We start from the raw sequence: 24890 nt of genomic DNA on the forward strand, positions 1-24890 counted from the left end.
CTCTATCAAGAAGGGAAGATGGGACTAAATTGGCACACTTGTCAGCCTTATCTACGGTACAATTCTCAGAGTTTGAAGACATGGCTTTAGAGACACAAACAGATCCAAAACTCAAGGAAATCATTCAAGACCTTCTCCTTGACTCTTCTAGTTGACCCAACTATCGTCTCTGTAGGGGCTGCCTCTTCTATAAGGACAGGCTGGTTATTCCAAAGGCGTCCAGATTTGTTTCCATATTACTGGCCGAGTTCCATCAGAGTCCTAGTGCTTGGGTTTCTTCAGAATGTACAAGAAAGTCTCTTTAGTAGTTTATTGGGAGGGTATTCGGGGGGATGTACAACGCTTCATCAAGGCCTGCACTACATGTCAACTTAATAAACACTCCTCATTAAAACTGGCAAGCCTTCTCCAGCGCCCCCCCCCCCCCCCAAAATCCTGAATAGGTTTTTGAGGATCTCTCTATGGATTTTATCGGGGGGCTACCACGCGCGAAAGTAGTAGATACAATCTTCGTTGTTGTTGACCGTCTGACCAAGTACAACCATTTCTTTTGTCTTGGTCATCCTTACAATGCAAAGAAGGTGGCTACCATATTCGTGAAAGGCGTGGTCAGGCTCCACGGGTTCCCTAACTCCATTGTTTCTGACAGAGACAAACTGTTTATGAGTCAATTTTGGCAGGAGTTATTCAAGGCCGCCGGTACTGTTTTGAAATTTAGTTCGGCTTACCACCCGCAGACCGATGGGCAAACGGAGGTGGTCAATAGGTGTCTCGAAGTGTATCTCCGCTGTTTCTGTAGTTCTCAGCCACGACAGTGGCCGAATTGGCTGACTTAGGCAGAATATTGGTACAACACAACCTACCACGGGTCCACCCAAATGACTCCCTTCAAGGCTCTTTATGGCCGAGATCCCCCCACCCTTTTAAAATTCACAGACTGCCCTTCAGCAGTGGAAGAGATCCATGTCCAAATAACTGAGAGGAATTCCATGTTACAGGAGCTTAAAGACAATTTAGTTAGGGCTCAAGCCCGCATGAAACACAATGCTGACCTTCATTGGAGAGATGAGTGCTTCCAGCCTGGTGACTCCGTCTTCCTGAAGTTACAACCCTACAGGTTTAAATCACTTGCCCGGAAATTGAATGAAAAGCTCAGCTCCCGTTTCTATGGCCCGTATACGGTTTTGGAACGCATTGGACCAGTGGCTTACAAATTGGATCTGCCACCCACTGCCCGTATTCATTCGGTCTTCCATATTTCTCAGCTCAAAAAGTCCCTACATCAATCGGTGCCCATCCAACCCCTACCGGAATCACTTTCTGAAGACCTGGAATTATTGGTCCAGCTAGATGCGATTCTCTCTGTGCGTACTCTTGTAGATGGATCCAAGGAGGTCCTCATCAAATGGCAGCATTTACCTGATTTTGAAGCTACCTGGGAACCATATGAAGTGATCCACAAGCAGTTTCCTCAGTTTCACCTTGAGGACAAGGTGAATCTTCAAAGGGGGTTGGGGGGGGTGGTATTGATAAACCAACAATACATAAGGTTTACAACCGTAAGGGGCATAATAGACATTAGGAAGGTTGTTAAGGGAGTAGGGTCCACAAGGTACAGGTGTCATGGATGAGAGTCTGTTTTGAGAATATGAATTGTGTGAGTAAGGGTAATTGTGGAAAGGGAAACTATATATAAGCAGAGAGGGTCTAACAGCACTATTATCTTTTTGCATTAATAAAATAGTGGAGGTTCCTGGCTCCTCGAAACGCCAGGGTATTGGGTTACAATCCAAGCATCACATACCATTTCTGTTTCATTCAAGTTCTCAAAATTAATACAAATTGTGCAGAGATTTTATCTGTTCTATTCTTGTGTTTTCTGGTTGTGGATTGACAATGAGTGGGTGAATTGTGTGAGAACTATTGCCTTTTGGTTGTGGGTTTAGTTTGGTTGCAGGTGCACTTATCAGGCTAGTAATGCAGTTTTTTGCAGGATTTTGCTGCAATTGTGCTGTTGCCGATAGTGCTATAGCTTGGTTGAAGATGCAACAGTTTTTGTAGTTTTTGTTTGCTGCCTCCAGGAGAGTTTGCAGCTGCTGTAGCCTGTGCAGTGTGTGCTTCCTTGATGCCTCTGGGAGTGTTTGGCGATTGTGTGGCCTGTTGGTGTTGCTGCTGCAGTTTGGCCTGTTGGTGATGCTGCTGCAATTGTTCTCTACCTTTGGCAGTGTGTGCAGTCTTCGGGTTGTTTTTGCAGCTTGTGTAGTCCATGCTGTTTGTCTGTTTCTATGTTGTGTCTGGGATTTCCAGGTAGCTTGTACAGTGTTGACCATTAAATAAGCCTCAAATATGCGTTGTCTAAACTTGATTTTTGAATCTGTCTATTTGAACTTTCATTTTATTTATTTATTATGAGAAGAAACAGAGAATCAGTTACTTTGATTTTGTTGTTTATGAAGTTGCCATTTCTAATACCTTTGATGTTACTGCAGAGGCCATTCATTTGTTCAGTAGATGATTGCCATGCCAGCTATAGAAGAAAATATCACTTGACTCTCCACCTGCTTCAACACCGAGGGAAATTATTCACCTGTCCAATTGAGAATTGCAATCGTGAGTTCACCATTCAAAATAACATGAAGAGACATGTTAAAGAATTTCATGATGAGGATTCTTCATCCTTTGATGTTAAAGGTCAGAAGCAGTATATCTTCCAGGAAGTTGGTTGTGGAAAAATATTCAAATACGAGCCAAAGTTGTGATGCACGAGGAATCACAAGTTAAGTTATTTTGATTTCAAATTCTTTCTGGGGAAGTTTTTCTTTGTTGTCATTTTAATGTATTTCGTTGTGAATGATTTTATTTTACTTTTCTGAGAATCTTTTAATAGTTTTTTGATATAAAGTTTTGATATATGTGTTTTTTGATATAAAGTTTTGATATATGTGTTTATTACCACAGTTAAGTTGGAATTTCTACGGAGACATTTTGTTTTGAGTCAAGATGTATGAAATACTTGTTCTGAGTCAGGATGCATGAAATACTTAACAAACAAGGAATGTCTTGAGGCACATATTCGGTCCTGCCACCAACATATTACCTCTGAGATATGTGGAAACAGGAAGTTGAGAAAGAACATCAAGCGCCATATTCGCACACATGAGGGGAGCAATTCACCCGAAAGAATTAAACGCACATTCAAGGGTTGTCAGCACTCATTCTCCACTGTAAGAAGCTACTACCTTGGCTTGTCCCTTCTGATTAAATATGGTTTTTTAACATGTTGACTAAAGGCTGAGTAGCTTTTATTTCGAGTCCGGAGTAGGGTATTGCTTTCCTATTCTGATGTTTTCTTAAAGGTGTTATATTTTATCGATTTTTTTCTCCCATAGGGAATTCTATCTGCACAGAAATCAAATCTTCAGCAGCATGTGAAAGCTGTGCACCATGAAATCAGACGTTTTGCTTGCAGCCTTTGTGACATGAGATTCGCGTACAAGCATGTGAGAGACAACCATGAAATGTCTGGGTACCATGTTTATACCCCAGTAAGTTTTACACAAAATTTTGTTGGCATCATTTTAAAAAGGATAAAAACTTGTTACTGAGTATTCTGATTGCTTGGGAATCATGGTGATTTTGTTGCTGCTGATGAGGAATTCAGGTCGAGACCTACGGGTGGCCGGAAAAGGAAGCTCCCAACAGTAGAAATGTTGACTAGAAAGAGAGTGAATGCTCCAAAGTTCAACTGGATCCTGTCTTGTGTATGAAGATTAAATAGATCTCTCTATTAGCTACCATTTGACAAAGTTAGATGTATGCAATGAAGTATTTGTATATTTGTTTAGATATGGATATTTATGTATTGGCACCTAAATTCAATCTGTTTATAATACAAAAAGTAAAATTATAATATTCTATATAGTAAATGCCGTACTTCCACTCTTCTGTTTTCCAATTTGTTGATTTATCTGACAATGATTTCTTTGATCTTTTGTTGATGTGATGAAATCACAGCATATTAGTTGCCTACAACAGGGGTGATCCCTATAATTAGGGACAATTTGGAGAACATAAGGAAATGAAATACATTCTCTCGTTTTTCTTTCATTTTCTCGCATCATAATCTCTCATCTAAATTATACAAAAATCTACGTCGAAGATCTCAGAATCTTCAAATGAGTGTGTTCTTGTGTTACAGACGGCATCACACTTGGTTAAAAGAATTTGATTTGAAGTGCCTTAATACCTAAATCGTGCCGGATATAAACTACCAGAGAAATACAACATTAACGGCAAAAGATTAACTTGACAACTATTTAGTAGTAGATGTTTTATATTTCATAATAACATATATGGATATCAATTACGTCCGGTCCGGAAAATAAAATAACAGCAGCAGAATTTGAGAATCTCAATCACACATCAAGGTATCCAGATTAAACACACAATACACCAACCACTCATACGGATAATAAACATCAAACCCTCCAAGCTATACTTCAGCAAACACAATACGTCATTTAGAGACCGCAATACAATACCGATTTATTCTGCAGATGTAAAAGAAAAAACAAATTAGAAAAATAAAGAATGAAAAGACATGTTAGTGATTTCAACTCCTTGCATTTTGTTTGTTGATGAACTTACAGTAAGGGGTGATCTTCCATCGCTGGTTATCTCCCTTGTTCCATTGCCAGAGCACAATCGTGGTGCCATCATGGACGCCACCAGATTTCTTATCACCATGAAAAGCATCGACATTCAGGCGGATGTTATTAATCATCCTTACAGTTCGGTAACCATCACCTAAGTCCTTGCCCTCAGACCACAATATAGATGAGTCAAGCTCATCTGCATTATAGGGTACCAGCTGTACCTGCAGACAAGTTTTCATGATAGAAAGTTTAGTGCTATATGTCTTGCTTGTGCATAGATGTTCAGTACTTTAACTCTGTTGTTATAACTGGAATCTAAAACTCACTGAAGTAAATGGAAAATGAACAGAAGATTAAAAATCATAATTGTCAAACAAAATATTTTGCAGCATGAGGAATATTTGAGCCACTTTCAACTGATTTATACGAGTTAAATTAACTAGTCACATTTAGATATTAGTCCATAAGAAGATAAAACAATCTTTCCCCAGTACCAAAAACATGAAACGAAGACTAACAATGAGAACTATAGATCCCAAAAAAAACTTGCGGAGAAAAAACATTGAAAAAATTCTGATTCTTTGAGTTACTTTGACACAGCTCAGTGATCAAATCCATTCTCCCTAAAATAGCATTAGGTACATATCAGATACACCATGAAATCTTCCTTTTAGTCATTTGTTATAAAACAAACAGTGCGAAAGACATATTACTAGTAACATTTGACTAATGGGAAATGAAAGTAGCAGAAACCCAAATCCCAAAGAATAAACTTATAAATGCTTAGAGATGTAATAGAATTCTTACAGGATGACTAGCTCCAACAGAGTGCTTCATGGCCTGACCAGTAGCTTTGTTAACCAGAGAAAAGCAGGGGAAGCCCTCTTCATCTTTCACTCTGGTACTGTACTTCTCATCTTTGTACCAATGCTAACAATCAACCAACCACATTTACACATAAGAAAGCAAATCAACATACCCAGAAACATCAATCAGTAATAGTACAGCTGAAATTCAATCAAATTATTGTAAAATGTTATAGTAATATCAATATCATCCACTATTTTAAATTCCAAAGTGGAATAAAAAAAAAAAAAGAAACTTTTGATTAAAAAAAGAAAAAGAATAATTGTGCTCATAAGCAGCAGTAGAACCCTAATCAGAATACCACACAACCTTTTAAAATCCTGACTTAAACTTCTCAATTGAGAGGAGTTTACTGGACAATCGGCATATCAGAATAGCATAAACAAAGAATGAACAACAAAATTGAAAAAAGAAAACTGGGCATAAAAAAAATGATGACATTAAGTTAATAGAAAAGTTGATACCTGGAACTCATCTGAGGGATCGGATGTTGCAAGAATCACCTTACCATCTCTGATGGTAAGGGAGAAATCGGGCCGAGCCTTACAGTAGACTTTGACCGTGGGTTTGTTTGCGAGATGAGAGAGAGAGGCAGAGGCAGAATTAGAGTGAGAATGAAGACCAGATGGCAAATGAGGCTTGAAAGAATGATGTGAAGTCTCAGATTGATATTCTTCGTGAGCAACATGGCTCACTTGAGTTGGTGGTGGTGGCTGTTGGTAATTGAAAGAATTGAATTCTTGCTGATCACTCGTGGGACGGTGATGCACGTGACTCACATGTGTAGATTGTGGTGGTGGTGGAGCATACTCAGGTTCTTGATAATAGGGCCGCGGTAGTGGTGGTGGTGAAAATTCGTTTTCTTGGAAATATGCAGGAGGTGGTGCACGTTGTGGTGGGGGTGCGAATTCGTTGCCTTGATGAAATGGTGGTGGTGGTGCGAATTCGTTGTCTTGATAAAATGGTGGTGGTGGTGGTCGGTTAAAGGGCGGTGGTTGTTCATCGTCTTCGTCTCTCCGGTGGTGGTGGTGGTGACTCTGTGGAAACTCCATTGTTGAGATGTTGGTATTGTTGAAGATCTATTTGTGATAGAAGGACAAGTGTTTGGTTATCATATATATTTGGCAGTTCATGACAGATCATATTTTATACAAATTTATGTAAAAATAGGAAAAAATTGGTGTCATTTAACCTGTCACCATATACATTAACAATTAATAATGATTTTACCCTTAATATAACTAACCTTATAATTTTTTTTTTTTTTAATAATGGGGGGTATTCGGGTTTCAATTAATCTTTTAAAATCTTAAAATTATCGATCGGATAAGAGTTTCAGTAATTAACCTATTAACATTAAAGAAGGGACTCATAAGTTGGACTAATAGGTGAGAATTAAAAACAAATGGTAGTTGTGTTGACAAATTTTTATTTACTTCTATCTGTCCAAATCCCTTCTCTAGGCCTATTGCGACTACCACGAGGCTGGCAGCAACAACGACAGTTAAGATGTTAGGGTTGTTTTGTGATGACGAAGGGTGATAATGTCAGTTTGCATTTGACAGATTTTTGTAATGAATTCTAACAAATTCAGGATTAGGGTTGCATTTTCGAAAACAATGAAATTCAAATCTATTTCGCAATGGGAAGTGTGAGATTCAAAATAAATCCTAGGGTGAATAACAATTTTTTTTTTATAAACTAAAAAAGTTGCGCCCATTTGATTTCTGGCATTTGATAGTATTAGTTGTTCTGACCAATGTCTAATTTGCCCTTTTCCTATTATCTTTAACGTTTAACTTTCATTTTGGGTGGAACTTGGTTAGTTTCTCATACATGGGGTGACAAAATTCTTCTCATCAAATCTAGGGTTGATAATGTAATTATTTTTCTTTGCGCATGAACAATGGTGGGCCTTGTGGGCCGGCCCAAACTATCGTTGCCTCAGCGTAAAATCAAAACAAGAAATTTGAACATATCCATTTATATTTTATTAAAGCTTGAAAGATGTATTTTTGTAAGGGTAAACATGAATGGTTTAATGCCAAATGTGTGGATCCTAAGGGTCCAATTGTGCCATGGCATGTTTATTCTTTCCTGTCCCCTGCTTAGAGATGGCAATGGGCTCTGTATTTCTAGATACCTAGCCAGGCTCGTCTCAAATAGGCCAGACTTTATCCTATGTTAGTGGGCTTGGGCTTAGGCCTGATACTGATTTTAAGGCCCGTCCTCTGGTACAGGCCGGGCATGGGTATATCTTCAGTCTTGGCCCGACCTGATAATTTTACTAAATTACCCTTATACTATATATCTAATTACATAATTATTCTACATATAAAAAAAAAATTGAAATTTATTAATATTTTGTGAGTATTAAAAAATAAATTAATATTTAAAAACTTTGTTTAGAAATAAAATTATAAAAAAATTTGAAATTTATTAATATTTAAAAATTCACATTATAAAAATGGGCGGACTTAGGCAGGGACTGAGATTACAAAAAGCCCGTCGGGTTGGGCTTGGGCTTTACCTGTCATCCTTGTAACCGGCCCAGGCCGGGACTGGGCCTTTGTCATGGGGTCGAGCTTGGGCCCAGGCCAAGGGGTACTCGATCCCGGCCTGGCCCGGCGCATTACCATCTCTACTCCTACTGTTACCACCTTATTGTATAAAGTATAAACCAACAAAACTTACAAACAATTTCTCAACCATTATTACATTCTATATCCAATAAATAACATCAATAATTTTCTTTTGGTTAATCTCAATTCACCCTTTTAATATGTAGTTACATATTAATTTAATAAAATTTAGACAAAATTGGACTTATGAAAGAAATTCAACTCCTTTATTGACATAAAACCCTTTTTTTCTTTTCAATATATATATATATATATATATATATATATATTTTTTTTTTTTTTTTTTTAAACAAGGTATCTGAATCAACTTATACGTACCTTAACTAATCATCGAGACCCATTGAATACCTTACAAGCCTCTGATCACTAGGTGGTTTGAATTCAAGAAGTCAACGAAGGGAACAAAAAATTTTTAACCATCAGGCAACCTTTAAGGTTTTTTCAATATATTATTTGTCAAGTCATTTTTTTTATGTTAGTTATTTCACATAATTTTTTTTTTTATAATAAAGTGGATTCATACCTACCCAAGTCTTATATCAGTTTCTCATTACATGACAAACTAGGGTCTATGCATTAATTATTTGATTTATTTTGATATCTGTAACCACTTTATTAATATCGAAATTATAAGGATTAATCTTTGATCTCCAATGGTTAGGGCACGTGAGGTTGAAGATGAAGCCAAATATGGCCTCCTAATCCATCACTGATACTAATAAACAATATTAATAACAAACCAATCTTCACATTGTAGGATCGTCATTCTTATGGTTTTAAATTTTAAGTTGACTCTATAATCTAATTAAAATAAATTCTAATATTAACTGAACCAGTTAATATTCACTCAATTATTTTTTTAATGATTAGATTACCGAGCCACTTAACATTCTCAATTAATCTTAAGATTTATTGAACACTTTATAGGGTAATGTTTCAAAGTAAGCCACAAATGTGATAGTAGTCTCAGGTTATTGAACACCCTACAAACCCAATGTTCCAAGTAAGCATAAATGTAATATGTGATTTAAAGTGGTTCGAACCCAGAAAGTCAGAAAGAAGCAAATATTCTTGACCGTCAGGCTAACCCTTTGGGGTTATATTCAATTATTCACTCAATTAGCCTCTCTTAATAAGTGATGTTTGTTTAAAATAAATACCAAATATTAAAATAATTCAATCGTTTTTATGTGGAAAGGTGTGTCTATCAAATTAATTAATAGACTAAATATAATATATAGTATACTTGCATGCGTTGATATATATCTATTATCTACAAATCAATAATGGTGTATGCCAAACATATATATTATAGAAGTAGCGTTCCAAACAAGATAAAAAGATTATGGTATAATTCTCCCATGTTACTAAATATTTGGTCAATCTTTTTCTTCTTATTTTCTTTTCTAATTATCTGTAGACCATATTGCACGGGCTGCATACAGCATACTCCAGAAGTCCACTTACCAGAACCAGAAGACTTGACTTAGAGCAGGATCAGATCAGGTTCATGCATGGCATACACCAAACTCAGTGGGAAATTCAAATGTCATTTTAATGTTTATCAGGGCCTTGATAAAGAACTTTCCTCCACATTTAGGCTCCGTTTGGTACATAGTTTGGGAAAACAATAAAGTTAAACAAATAATTTGTCTTTGGTTCACTTATTCTCAAAATATTATTATATATTATTCAATTTATTTTAAACCCCCTAAATTTATTAATTTAATTAAACAGTCCCAATTTTTTTTAAAAATTAATAAAAACACCCCAACAACCCACATTTACCAGATTCCGGTCACTACTGTCGGAAGCTGGCCTGAATCTGGTGTAATAGCGCATTACCGGCTGAATCTGGCTAGTAGTGGCCGATCTAGCATTTTCCGATCAGATCTTTGGTCGTAGACAGTCGTCAACGACAGTCGTATCTTTGGGGGTCATGCGCCATATCGGCATACGACCGACAAGATTCAGTCGGTCATGCGCCGATATGACGACTTCGGCCACCCTCCGGCGGTGGTGGCCGACTATCCGTATTTAATGGGTGAGTTGGGGGTGTTTTTGTTAACTTTTAATATTTTATTATAGAGGTGTTAAGTAAATAAACAAACATATGAGATATTTTGTTAATTTTCAAATTCTACATCATAATACCCATCCAATTTAACTTTTTTCAAAATATTATTCTAAAAATTATCAGAATAATAAACTAAACGGACCCTATGGTCCTAGCTTGAGTCAGTTATAAAATAAGAATAAATTTCATATTTTAATAAGTTATAATTTTTCTAATTCCCGTCTTAAAGAACTTTTCTCCACGTAGTAATAATTATCGGTGTATTATAAAATATATATATGCTATGCTACGTTAAATGTTTAAGATGAAATAAAATATTTATCTAAAGTTGCTTGGGATAATGATTTATGCTTTAGAGTTGTTACTATATCTTTGAACTTATAGATATTTAATAAGCTGCCACCATGAACATCTTTTTTTTGAAACCAAAATATTTTTAGGTTCTCAAGCATGTTTATAGCTTTTTAGCACGAAACTATTTGTATTTCTGTACTATTATTTTCATAATTATCTTATTTCTTTTCTTATTTAATTACAGTAATGATTTATGTGCTAAAACATACACGACATATTACTGATTTGGATGATTAAGGAAGACATTAATATTCATTCGATTGGTGTATACTTTGCCTCTATACTACTTGCATTAATAATAAATTAAGTTAAAACAATAATTTTTATAAGTGTAATTATATTGAATTATAACTTTTTTATAATAATAAAATTAGTTTAATCCCATCATTATGATTACATAAAGGTTCTACTTTATATAAAATGATAAAATTTACCTAATTTTGTTAGTGTCGTAATAAGAAGATGATATTTCAGAGATGTATGTCAACATTAAAGATAACAGTGTCGGTGTTATAATAAATCCAAAGGGGATATTAGCAGTCAATTTTAATGGATGAAATACAAACTAATATAGGTGTAGAAACAAGCTAACGTGTCCTCCTTTGCGTCTAAAGCAAGAAGAGTGTAACCATTAGTGATCAAGTAAAATCCATATGAAAAGTCAATTTTTACATAGTTTTGACCATGACAAATCTGACAAATTTTCTAAGCTTGGTTTCATTAATGATTAAGATCTTTTTACATGATAATAATAAGTTTTGGAAGAATATGCGAAGTATATGAATGTGATCTGCCAGTTGAGGCCAGCCTTGTTATTATTATTCTCTCATCATAAAAATCATGCACGTATACATGAATTTCTGGTGTCATCTTTAACTTTTCAGAGGGTATCTTTCTTTAAGCTGTTCAATGTCTCTGGTTGATGCATCTTTGTCGTTTTGCCAAAGGTGGAAGCTATCTTGCCCAACTCACTCTTTAATTATTGTTCTTCTTCGTCTCTATCCTTTTTGTTTTACCACTTTCCTTTCATCCCTGTAATTCAAGTTTTGAGAGACTCTTAATTAGACAAGTGATTCAAAAACGACCATAACCTTAACTTTTGACTGGTAAAAGTTGATGATGGTACTTGTTTTCTGTTTTATGCGGAGTTCCTTTTAATTACTTTTATATGTTCTGAATCGTCGCATATTTCTTATTTACACTCTCTTTAATGAAAACGTATTTAATACTTTTTGTGATTGAAAGATGATGCATGCATATCTTGAATGAAGTATATTTAATTTACATATTTAACTTAACATTATCTAGCTAGGCTTAATGACATGATCGTTCCAACTAATGTAAACATGAAAACAAGCTCAAAGAATATTCCTATATCATCTCTCAATCCTTAAAGCACGTGTGATGAATCAATCAATAATTTAAAAGATTATACTGTGATCACAAGAATTAATAATTCAATTGTCATCAACCAAGAAGGATAAAATCTGAAATCCTATATGAACACAAACAAGAACCCTTCTTCAGTTTTTTAAATAATTAATTGTTATACTAGCTGACAAACCCTTCTTACAAACTTTCTTTCTTAAACGTGACATGACAGTTTACAATTAATCGGTTAGTAATGGATCCCATTTGCCTAATAATGAGTCTCGCCTGACTAATTTCGAGCTAACCAATTACAAGCTGTCACGTCATATTTGTGAAAGAAAGTTAGCGTGAAAGATATGTCAGCGTATCTTTATTGAAAGAGAAAAAATTATTTTGCCATGAGAGATATAAATACGGCATCCTTGAAAATCATTGGATGAGAATTGGAATGGGAATGAGAACGGGAAGTGAGTCGACAACCATCAACTTTACATAACTTGTCCAAATTGACTTGTCTAATCACTTTGAATTTAGTTTCAACATGACATAATCACCATAAAAATTCTTGTCTTGACATGATAATTGGCATGGAGAGAGTTACAGTAATTAGTAAATACAAGAATGATTTGGTTTTGAAGATGAATCCATAATAAGGTACAAATATGATTTGTTTTGAAGCCACATAGTAACTACAGAGTATGAATCTGATCTGCCAATTTCAACCATTTTTATATATAATTTGTTTACAAAATCAAGATATCTGATTCCTTACAAACTCCTTTGGTGTAATTTTTTTCCACCAACTTTTTGACTTTATAACGGTACCTTCTGCTTTTGATACCATACAAGAAGTTCAATGGTTCTAATCCAACTTCGTCATTTTCCAACACAAAATTAAAAAAAAAAAAAAAAAAAAAAAAAAAAGAAATCACACAGAAATCTATACACAACTTCCTCCAGGCTTTGGCTAGCTCAGCATTTTGTTATTCTAATTTTCTTTCCTTTTAGATGATGATTCTTTTTTTTGTTTTCGCTCTTTAGGTTGTTTTCACTTATCCTTGAAACTGAAGATGTGGACTCAAAAGTAATTGCTGATTCAAGAATGGCTGGTGTACTAAGTTGTACTGGGGATCAGTTTGATCAGTTGTATTAGTGAAAATGCGAGAATTGATGAACTTCTTTGATGGGTGCAACATGTTATCATCAACGTTTGAATTTGAATGTGCGCGCTTGAGCTTGTTCTCCAGGTTTGGGACTGCAGAGTTCAACGGAGGCAGTTTTTGATAAAAGTAGCTACTGTTATGGCCACTGCTGTTGGCTCCGTTGTTGAAAACAGGCTGGTCGAGAATCCCAGGAGTGAACATTGGAGCGGATTCGAGTCCTGCTTGATTCATTTGATTGTCTGATAGAAAATTACTCAGCATTGAGTAATCCATGGCGTCTAGTAAGTTTGAGAATGAAGAAGAATTCTGAGACCTCAAGGTGTTGTGGTTTGGAGGAGTTTTAAGGATTGGTAAAAGGGTATCTTGGAAAAATTGTTCTTCTTCTTCTTGATCACTTGCTGCTGCATTTGATGTTGGCGAAGACACATGGGACTTTCGATAGATCCGGCAAAGAACCCAATCATCTAACTGGAACAAAGAAGAAATACAAGTCAATCATAGCAGTAAAATTAGCTGCAATGTAAACATCTACTACTTCTCTTTAATTTGCATTGATGGTAACCATTTACCTACTTAATGCCTCCAAATGCATAAAAAAATATGAATATTCTAATTATGGTGCTCACCCTCATGGAACAGTCTCTAGACTTCATTGGTTTGTTGTTATTCAAAGTGTTGGGGCTATCTGCAAGGCGATATTCATGCATGATCCAATTGGTCTTGACTCCCTTAGGAGGCCTTCCCTTGTAGAAGACAAGAGCCTTCTTCACACCAATGTTTTCCTGAGCTCCTGCTCCTACCCCTCCGGTTGCCACTGATGAGGCCAGAATGATTTTATCGGTGCCTGTGGCCTTCCAATACCCGGATGCAGCTGCTCTGTTTGGCCTAGCTCCATTTGGGTACTTTCGATCTCTAGGACTGAAAAAGTACCACTCTTTCTCTCCAAAGGCAGCTTTAGCTGATCAAAACAAACAGAACAAACAATCAGTTACACAATCACTTTTAACATGATGAGTGATCAAGAAAGAACAATTCAAATAAAGTTACCCCCTTTTGTGGCAAAAATATAAGTCACCTAGCATAATACTATTTGATTGGTAAAAGAAGAAGAAGAAAAAAGATAGAACACCTGGTAAGTCCCAAGGATCAGACTTGTAAATATCAACATCGGCGATGATGGAAACAGGGAAAGGTGTAGAAGCCACCTTCTTCTTAAGGTAATGAAGAATAAGCTCTTCATCAGTTGGGTGGAACCTAAACCCTGGTGGCAAGGTTGATTGTGGGTGGTTCTTCTTTATGTAAACCATGTTAACAAAAAAAGCGCACACACACACACACACACAAGACACCAAACTAGCGATAAGTGTAACAAGAATAAACAAAGAAGAAAGCGGAGGAAAAACAATTAAAGAAAAGGGAATTGAAAGAGAGAGAACAAAGGATTGAAATTTTTGCGATAGGGGGATGGAGGGGATTATATGGACGCGGGATTTTGTCATGTAGTGATAAAGCAAAAAAGATTAGGCCAAAGAAGATAGAAGAAATCAGTTGCATAATGAGACCCCACCACAGAAGAAGCCAGCTAATTAACGGGGGCTCTGATATTATTGGTGTTATAGAATAAGAAAGGTAGCGGCTGATCAAAGAATGAGGTTTCATTTTCTGACATCATATTCTTTCAGATCATAACTCGACACGTACCCCCCTTAGATTTTTGTCCTCATTATGCCACAGGCCCCTGTGCCAGTCCCCCTCACCATGCCGTAAATATGTGTATCTCTTGACTACTTCCCCCCTCTTCTTCTTCATCAATTTTCTAATGCAAAGATGGGGCCTTCTTCCAGCCGTGAATCAAGCTGCAGATGAAGATTAAGATGAAGATGAAGATGGTGATGGATTAACTTTAAGATAATGATTTTGGGTTTAAGAGTTTTTTCCATATTGTTGAGTGTTGATTGGTGGGTTAACTTTTTTACTTTTGGAAAATAAACAAAAGGCATAAAGTTATTTGTTTCTAGATTAAGATTAAACTACTATAATTGATGCTACTTAATCCATATCATAACTACTTTTCGTAGTTATTATAATAGTTCTTATTATGGTTTATAACAACTCTGCGGATTGACTCGGATAAAACACATACTGTAAACCTAAACCAATCTGATAATATTATTACTTGTTTCCGATATGTAGAGTGAGCTTATGATCAATAATTGAAGCCGTATGATAAAAAGATTAGAAGATTGATTTGATTGATTGATTTAGAAGTGAAATTAAAGTTAGTGTTTGAATCTAGATTCAAAATAGTTTGAGTGTTGTTGACTATTGATGATGATCTTAGGGGTCCATCCACTAATTCATAGCCTTTTTTAATGCTCCTAAGAAATTGAAACTTTTGATTACCCAACTCAACTCAATAAATGATTATGTGAACACACACACACACACACATTAATATATATATATATATTAATGACCGGGATGTCTGAATCAGCTTACGTACATGCACCTCAACTAATCTTCAAAGCTCATTGAACACCTTACAAACCCAATATTACAAGATAAGTCACAAATATGATAGATGACCCCAAGGTGCTTCGAACCTTGGAAGTCAATAAAGGTGTTTTGACCAACTTGCATGCACGCACATCTTAACTAATCCTCAAAACCCATTAAACACCTTACAAATTCAATGTTCTAAAGTAAACTACAAATGTGGTAAATAATCTTAAAGTGATTCAAACCTAAAAAGTCAAACAACCGAGCCAACCTTTCGAGGTTTCAAGAAATTACATTATGTTTGATTTTTGAATTATTCATTGGATTGCAATTGGGGGTTGGTTGATTTTCAATGCAACCCCATTTACTTTTTTCTTGGGAATTTAATGCAAGATGATTTGTTTATTAGTATTAGTTTTATCATGAAGAAAAAAGACAACATTTCAATTTCATAGTCAAATAAATAACGCGGTTGTTAATTTATGGGTATATTCAAAATTCATTAGAAAAATTGGATACGATCAAACAAATTCAAATCCATCAATTTAGGTTGATTTGATCAATTTTAATTTTTTTATTTTTTTTGGAAGAATCTGAAATATTATAACACAAAATTACAAAGAAGATAGCACAAAGATGACTAGGACTATATATATATATATATTTTTTAATTCCCAATAAATTTCTTGGACGAATTTAAGAGAGGGCTATGGACTTATTTTATTAACAAAAAAAGAATAATTTAAATAAGGGAGAACGACTTATACATATCCAAGGTTTATCGTAACGACAAGTTGGTACTCAAAAGTTTTTGAAATGACAAATAGGTACTTTCCGTAATGTTCTCTTAGTGATTTCTGTTTATTAATAGTGAAAAGACTAAAATGCCCTTAAAAGTTTAAATTTTAGTTTTTTATAAATTTAAAAATTTCTAAAAAACCCCTTAGGTTTGCTAATTTGACTAAACACCCCAATATATAAAAATTTTATAAAATAACAAAAACACCCCCAACCCGCAAGTGCCAGATTCCGGCCACCACCGCCGGAATCTGGCCGAAAAGTTGCGTTACGACACAGACCCGTCGGATCTGTGTCGTAACGCGTTGATCTAGCCTTTTCCAGCCAGATCCGTGGCGGATCTGACCGGAAAAGGCCAGATCGGCACGTTACGACACAGATCCGACGGATCTGTGTCGTAATGTAGTTTTCCGACCAGATTCTGGCGATGGTGGCCGGAATCTGACACTGGGGTGATGGGGGTGTTTTTGTCATTTAACAAACTTTTTATATAGGGGTGTTTAATTAAATTAGCAAACCTATGAGGTTTTTTAGAAATTTTTAAATTTATAAAAAACTAAAATTGAAACTTTGAAGGGTATTTTAGTCTTTTCACTGTTAATAAACAAAAATCACTAACAGAACATGACGGAAGGTACCTATTTGTCGTTTCAAAACCTTTTGGATACCAACTTGTCGTTACAGTAAACCTTGGGTATGCACAAGTCGTTCGGCCTTTAAATAATTGTGAAACTTACATATTTATAATGACAAATTTAGCCTTAAATAAGAGTTAAAAATAGTCATTGAAGCGTCGCGGACACACCTGCCATTGTTTAACACTTAAAGCACTCACCTTAATTCATAAAAATAATAATATCATGTTGAACTTCATCATCAACCCATATTTTAATTTTGACAAAAATAATTAACAATAAAAGTCAATACTTGAATAGTTTTCTAAACACACGTGTGATGCAAACGACATGGATTTCTTGCGTATTGTTGAGAAAATTTTGATCAAGTCATACAAAGACATACCTAACCAGAATCTCTCAAACGCTAATTTCAAAGTCTAAACCCAAAATAATACTGCTGATTATAGCAACATATGACCCCTTCATTCCAACAATGGTGAAATTATCTAAGCGTATACGTATGCTACCCATGTTGTTGTTATACATACACAATAAATTTACGTAGAAAACTCGATAAGATTTGTCAAATAAGTTAACACAGGACGAATATCATATAGTTTTTTAGTTAATCACATGTCGAATTTCTACTATTGCTCTAAGTCAGCACTCAATCTGGATTGTAAATTTTGGTTACCTAATTGTACTTTGCTTCCTTGATGCAAATCAGAAATTGAACTTTGACAGTGCAATGGTGAAGCAACAACCCAATACATTAAATTATTATCTTAAGGTAAGAATTCTGGGAAAGGAACTGAAACTGAATTCCTATAATACGACAACGCGAAAAGGGATTAAAAAATCCCCAAGTCTGGGAAGATTTCCACCATATAAAAGAGGTAATGGTGAGGTGGTGAAATTGGACAAAAGGAGAAGAATGGGACAAACTGGTTGACAGATAGGTTTTGGAAGTAATATGCTAAAGAATTAATATATCAGGGAAAAGAAAGTTTATGATTATCCATAACACCATAAGACTTGAATATTTATCCTTCAAAGATGCTTTAATTTGGGTGATGAGTTTAACGTTATATTTGTTTTCATGCAAAGAATAGGTTTCATACTTTGAATCTTATGTCATGAGTGATGCAAAATAAAGTACCTGGAGTCCAATGGTTCCTTTGCTTCATTCACCACCTCCACTTTTTCAATAACTAGGTAACTTGTTCAGCTGAAACTCAAATACCCACATGTCAATAAGTAATATAATATATAATAAATGTATATGGTAATGTCATTTAATAAAGTAGCCCATAATTTTGTCTCAGTTCCATTTTCTCAACTTGCAGATAAATATCAAAGAAATCCTTAGTCAAGCCAACAAAAGGAGTTCATGCGCGATGTTTAAATGGTCAAAAGCATCTTTCCACTTAGTTGTGGGAACCTTGACTTTTGATTTTAGCAGTAGAATTATGCTCCAACGACCAAGACCAGCTTAAAAAAGTAGAAATGGAAATGAAAAATCACATGGTTAGCTTCTCAGATTCAAAGCCAAGCACAAGATTCTTACCGTAACATGGTGCCGGGCAGCTTGAACTTCTCATCAAGACAAACGTGCAACTAGTCACTACATCAGGTTGTTAAGGGAAGAATTTGACTGAACATGGGATCATAATGCAGACGAAAAATGTTAAATTGGTCAAAGGTATGGTTATCGTGTTAAAAATATGCAATAGCTTAGTTTCTAAGTGAAAAAAAGTCTTGATTGTGACCCCTGTAGTTTTCCACGTGTAGTTTACCTAATCTAACGGCTAGTACTTATCTATTCAAATAGTAACACCCAGTTCTCCCATTTGGCACTTCACATACTGACATAGGCCTAACTAAAGAACTGTTTCAAAACTGCTGAAGTAATGGGGCTTTTTTAGTGTTTTCTTAACCGCTAAGACTTGAAACAATATATAGTGGCCACTGCATCGGTTTTGAGTGTTTTGTAAATACTAAATGAAAAGAGGGTAAAATGTTATTTCTTGTCTGCTCTGTTAAAGAACCTAAATCTAAAAAGCTTAAGATGATAAGAAATAACCCAAGTAATAAAACTATAACACATCTCCTCACGTGCATGACCAATATTAATGTAAAGGATTTGTCTTGTGGATCCAAACACACAAAATACACACTTCCAAACAGATAAAAACACACACACAGTCCCTATATGCTTTATGTCATAATTTAATTAATAAAATGGAAGGATTTTAGCAAATTACCTTTTGGTCAACTTGACAAGGATACCATTTTGAGAAACCATTTAATCCTAAAAACTGGAGCTTGTAGGAAGAATCCCAACAATGATATTTAACTCTTAGGAAACTCTAGTATACAGATATACCCTATTTAAAACTCCCCTAGAATGCTTATAGTACTAAAACCAGAAACACTTAGGACCAAAGGAAAAGAAATAAACAATGTAAAGTAAAATTAAGAGATAAAAGTACATATGGTATTTTCTAAACAAAGGTGTACATACTGAGGATGACATACAGACTACAGACATGCAACATTGCAACCAAAAGACTTCCTCATTGTAATGCTACATGATCTCAAACATGTTAGATTAGCATTATGTCTGAACCGCAACATAGACATAATCTAAATGGCAGCATAACTATGTCTAGGTGACCTCAATTAAGATATTTCAGATCTTGATTTCCATAAAAGTTCATAGCTACAATCACTTTTCAATGTGTCAACCCATCCACACTCGGACTTCAGCTGCAGAAAGTTAACAACAGCACAGGAACTAAAGAATGGTTCCAGAACCAATTCAAATTTACTTCTCTTTGCAGAAATCAAACAAACTACAATAAGGAAATCAACCTCAAGCCACAGCAATATTAAATGAAAATGCAAATCTTTTTTTCCTGTCCTATAACACAAAACATTCAGCTCCACAGATAAATGCATGAAACCTACTACTAATAACAAAGTTCAAAAATTGTGATGTGCTTGGCCTGTATGGTTTTACTTAGTTGGTTTTACAGACCATTGTTCTATGGCAAACAATTTGGTACATTGCAGATAGGATCATCTAATGCAAATATAAAAATTTACACAAATAAATAGACCCTTACGTATTTACCCATATTGCATAACCACCAACATATTGTACAAATTATTTTGTCATAAATTCAGTACAGTTTTCATTAAAAATTAGAATTCTTTTCTTCTGAGGATCTCAATGCATTTGTTGCAAAAAGAAAAAAACTTGCACCAGAATACAAATGCTATCGTACTGACCTAAGGGCTGAGTTGAATGGTATGACTCTTGGTTTCCAACCAAAAAGTCAAAGATTAAATCCCCTTGGAACCATCCACCCAAGATATTATATCATGGTTGTTCTGAATGTTAAAGATTGTAGGACCTTGCAGTAATCCCTATTATCAAATCTGGTTGCACAGGCCAAAGGTTTCTAGATACACTGAAAAAGAAAAAACCTACTGTCATCCCACTAAGAACTAAACTTAACATAACTTACATTAATTCCACAAGTTTCTTTATAGAAAATTGTAGCAAGATATAGTCTATACCACTTTGGCAGCCTAACTCAAAGCTCAAAGCTTAAATACCGCAGAAATATAACAAAAGCTTATTAACTTGCATACTCTGTCTACTTTCTTTGCTAGGTCTAGGGTTAGTTACCACATGCCCACTCTACCCCACCAGAGCCAAAGCCATTAGCCTTTACATCCACAGTTCCAAAGGAAACCATAAACAGATGCAGCCGAAACAAACCATGCACAATTCTAGTTTCAAATATGTATCATAATCAGCAAACTAGTAAGAAAGATGACAAACATCTCACGGTCCAGGCAAAAGATATGTGCATGTAAACGTAATATGCAACCTTCATGTGGCAGTACTTCAATTTTCAGCACGTCTGGGCTGAGTTGATGCATAAAATGAGGACAGTTAGTTATTTTTTATGATTTGTCACAACAATAACAGTCAGTAAAAAAGTACCTTGATTTTTCAATGTATATATAAAGTGTAACTCACCTCTATTATGTTTATATATAAACTCAAGACAAATGTAAGTTATAATCAAATTCATACACAAAACACATACCGTGAAGATTTATTGTTACTTAAATCTAGTGCTCCCAGAAAGAAAATCCCCGCTCTCTCACAACCCTTCTAGTTTCAGGTCGTCGAAGAAAATCTCTGTCCTCTTCAGATCTCCTGGAGACTATCCCAGTATGCTTACCTGACTGAAGATTATTAGCTTTGAACTCTGCCACCTGACGCTCAGCAGACTGCTTACTGGATAACCAATCATGAATCATCTCATCTGTTTTAGGTTCTGGCAAAAACTGTTTTTCCTTCATCTCTATATAATACTTGTGCGCTTCCTCCAGCTTTCCATTCAAAAAGAGCCCATGTATCAGCACAATGTATGAACTGCGATCATGACCAATTCCATTCTCATTCATCTCATTCCACACCTTAAAGATATTGTCAAACTGGCGCCACCGAGAAAACTTTCTAATTAACATGATATAAGTATCATTATCTGGTTGGCAGCCAGTCTCTCTCATATTCTTAAGCAGCTCAAACACTTCTTCTCCTGTTCTCATTACACGCAAGAAGGCATGGTAAGTCTGAATTGTGGGTTTGAGACCCCGCTGCAACATATCATCTAGGGCCTCCCTAGCCTCATCAATTTTTCGTGCTTTACAGAGAGGTTTCATCAATGAGTTATAGGTGGCAGTGTTTGGAGCTATACCCTTCTCTTCCATACTTTTCAGGATATTAATTGCTTCTCTCACAAACCTACCTTTTGCCAAAGCATGAATGACCGCATTGTAAACCTTTCTATCTGGTTCAATCCCCCATTTTTTCATTTGATCAAAAAGCCTGAGCACCTTATGAATGTTACTTGTTTTCGAGTAGCAAGACATGATACTTGAGAATGACACAACATCACGTCGAATGCCTCTCCTACTCATTTCCCTCCAAACTCTCTCTGCCTCTCGTGGACTACCAATGATATTACACCATCCATTAAGTATAATATTAAAACTCTTGGTATTAAATGGGAACACCTCCTTGTTACAAAACATCAAATGCTCAGCATCTTGCACATTCTTGTATCGACAAAGAGCTGATAAAAGACTTTGGAAATCATCAATATCCACATCAAATTTAAACCTTTTATAAGCATAGAAAGCATTTATGGCATGCCCGACATCATGCACAGCACAATATCTCCTAATCATGATCAATAGAGTCTGCTTTGTCAGAAAAGAAGGACCTGTCCTTCCCCCTCTCATCTCATCAATCAATGCCCATGCTGTATCAAACTTCCTCATTTTGCCAAGAGTAGCTATCATTGCATTATATTCACGTGTAGAGTGCACATAATCCGGCTGCTTTCCAGCCCATAGAAAGAAAGTAAATGCTGCCTCCCAATCATTTCGAACCCGAGAAAGAACCTCCACCACCACCTCTGATGATATACTAATACCACATTGCTCAATCTTGGCTTTCATTTCCGGGCGTTTATTACCATATTCGCGTAATATATCTACAAGGGTATTCACATCTTTGACTACACTCTCATCACTTATATTCAATTGTTTAAAATCAGATACATCAATAACCTCTTTATCATCATCATCATCATCATCATCGTTATCAATTTCACTATCGCTCTCATCACAGTCTTTTTCTTCTAATTTGGAGATTTTAGGTGCAATTGGGGTTTCAAGATTTGAAGTAGAGTAACAAGAGAACCGCAATGCAAACCTAAAACCATTGACAGGCTTTATCAAAGTTGTTTCATTGATGGGGTTTGCGTATTGGGACGATTTTACATAAGCAGAACTTAAATGGGTGCAAACACGAATCACGGCACCCAATAAGTTTGATCTTATTGCTCTGATTCCTTGCATTTCCAGCAACTCAATCAGCAGAGATAAATACTATACTATGCAACCGAAAACAACTACATAAATGGTCAGAGATTCCTTTTTTTTTTTTTTTTTTTTAAACAAGACTACGAACAGAAACTGTTTGAGGAAAAGACTGAATAAAAAGAACAAGATCAAATGAGCTTCTAATGAAACTTACTTTGTTCATCATGTGGGAAAGATAGTAATTCTTGGGTTGATCCTCGTGTTTATTAACATTGAGGATTTAGCTCGAATCAGATTGAACAGTCACAACAGCAGTCAAGTAAAAGCCCGCCAACATGCACCAGCATATATAAACTAGTGCAGTGAGGTTTGAGTTTGGTAGGCCTCATGTATCGGTTTTCAGAAACCCTATTGTACAATAGCATTTTCAAAACTCTTTATATAATTCAAACTCTTTAATATAAAAAGTTTATTCATCAAAGTTAAAGTCTAATAGACACTCTATATTTAGAGAGTCAAATTTCACTTTTTATCATAATTTTAAGGCCAAATGACTTACGCATACCTAAAGTTTGCCTAAACACCAAGTTGGTACCCAAAAGATTTTGAAACAACAAATAGGTACCTTTCGTCATGTTCTGTTAGTGATCTTCATTTGATAATAGTAAAAAGACTAAAATGCCTTTAAAAGTTTAATATTTTAGTTTTTTTATAAATTTAAAAATTTCTAAAAAACCGCCTAGGTTTGCTAATTTGACTAAATACCCCAATATATAAAAAATTTATAAAATAACAAAAATACCCCTGCCACCCGCAGTGCCAGATCTCGGCCACCACCGTTGAAATCTGGCCGAAAAATTTACGTTACGACACAGACCCATCGGATCTGTGTCATAACGCGCAGATTTAGCATTTTCTGGCAAGATCCATAGCTGATCTGGCCGGAAAAGGCCAGATCTGGCCGTCGAGGCCGGAATCTCATCGAAAAACCATGTTACGACACAGATACTTCGGATCTGTGTCATAACACGTCAATCTGGCATTTTTCGGCTAGATCCGTGGAGGATCTGGCTGGAAAAGGCCAGATCTGGCTGCCGAGGTCGAAAAAGGCCAGACGTAGATCTGGCCGGAAAAGTCTAGATCGATGCGTTACGACACAGATCCACAATTTTCCAGCCAGATTCCGATAGTGGTGGCCGGAATCTGGCACTGCGGGTGGCGGGGGTGTTTTTCTTATTTTATAAAATTTTTATACATTGGGGTTTTTAGTCAAATTAGAAAACCTAGGGGGTTTTTCAGAAATTTTTAAATTTATAAAAAATAAAATATTAAACTTTCAAGGTCATTCTAGTCTTTTCACTATTATCAAACGAAATCACTAACATAACATGATGGAAGGTACCTATTTGTCGTTTCAAAACCTTTTGGGTATCAACTTGTCATTTCGGTAAACGTTGGGTATGTGTAAGTCGTTCTCCCTAATTTTAATTAATAAACTACAAGTTCCTATGTATTTTATTTATTAATTTTTTCTCCCACTAAGTCACTTTTTTAAAAATAAAAATAAAGAGCATTTTTATTAAATTTTAAGAGTCTATTGGATTTGAATAAAAATTATGTTCTTTATATTTAAAAATTAATGAAGATGCTCTTTATTTATATGAAAGATGCTCTTCAAAATAAAGAATACTATTGACATGCTCTTAATGCATAATAACCCTCGTATCATATTTAAGCTTTTCATCGTGTGAAAATTGATTCAGTAATATTTTCGGACTGATAAAAAAAAAAAGTGTGACTTTAAACTTCATTTCAATTTTGCGAAAGGATTTTAAATTATAATATCCAACTCCAAAAAATTGTATTTATTTAATAATTTGAGAAAAGTAATATATATATATAATGAGCAAATTAGAATAAAAAAGTTAGATTTA

The 24890-nt window shown here is 35.3% G+C and overlaps 3 protein-coding genes across 5 annotated transcripts; all 3 read right to left on the reverse strand.

Moving 5' to 3' along the window:
* Positions 1-4315: 4315 nt before the first annotated feature.
* Positions 4316-6629, reverse strand: LOC116120697 (ricin B-like lectin R40G3). Its single transcript, XM_031406665.1, has 4 exons — positions 5987-6629; positions 5463-5585; positions 4648-4876; positions 4316-4550 (listed from the first exon to the last, which is right to left on the reverse strand). Coding segments are annotated over exons 1-4 (942 nt in total). The 5' UTR covers positions 6575-6629; the 3' UTR covers positions 4316-4548.
* Positions 6630-12671: 6042 nt separating this feature from the next.
* On the reverse strand, positions 12672-19076 carry LOC116120695 (NAC transcription factor 47-like). Of its 3 annotated transcripts, XM_031406663.1 has the most exons (5): positions 18611-19076; positions 18388-18534; positions 18203-18271; positions 13756-14087; positions 12672-13597 (listed from the first exon to the last, which is right to left on the reverse strand). In XM_031406663.1, exons 3-5 carry the CDS (start codon positions 18228-18230, stop codon positions 13019-13021), a joined length of 939 nt encoding a protein of 312 aa, XP_031262523.1. In that variant the 5' UTR covers positions 18231-18271; positions 18388-18534; positions 18611-19076; the 3' UTR covers positions 12672-13018. The 3 variants fall into 3 exon arrangements, with proteins under 3 accessions (XP_031262523.1, XP_031262524.1, XP_031262522.1); XM_031406664.1 differs by lacking the exon at positions 18611-19076 and having other exon boundaries at positions 18388-18557; XM_031406662.1 differs by lacking the exons at positions 18203-18271; positions 18388-18534; positions 18611-19076 and adding an exon at positions 14259-14443.
* Positions 19077-20962: 1886 nt separating this feature from the next.
* LOC116120717 (pentatricopeptide repeat-containing protein At5g15010, mitochondrial) lies at positions 20963-23340 on the reverse strand. Its single transcript, XM_031406687.1, has one exon. The coding sequence runs from the start codon at positions 22990-22992 to the stop codon at positions 21193-21195; it is 1800 nt and encodes a 599-aa protein (XP_031262547.1). The 5' UTR covers positions 22993-23340; the 3' UTR covers positions 20963-21192.
* Between the last annotated feature and the right edge of the window lie 1550 nt (positions 23341-24890).

Source organism: Pistacia vera, unplaced genomic scaffold, assembly GCF_008641045.1.
Source record: "Pistacia vera cultivar Batoury unplaced genomic scaffold, PisVer_v2 Contig941, whole genome shotgun sequence".
Lineage (NCBI taxonomy): Eukaryota > Viridiplantae > Streptophyta > Magnoliopsida > Sapindales > Anacardiaceae > Pistacia > Pistacia vera.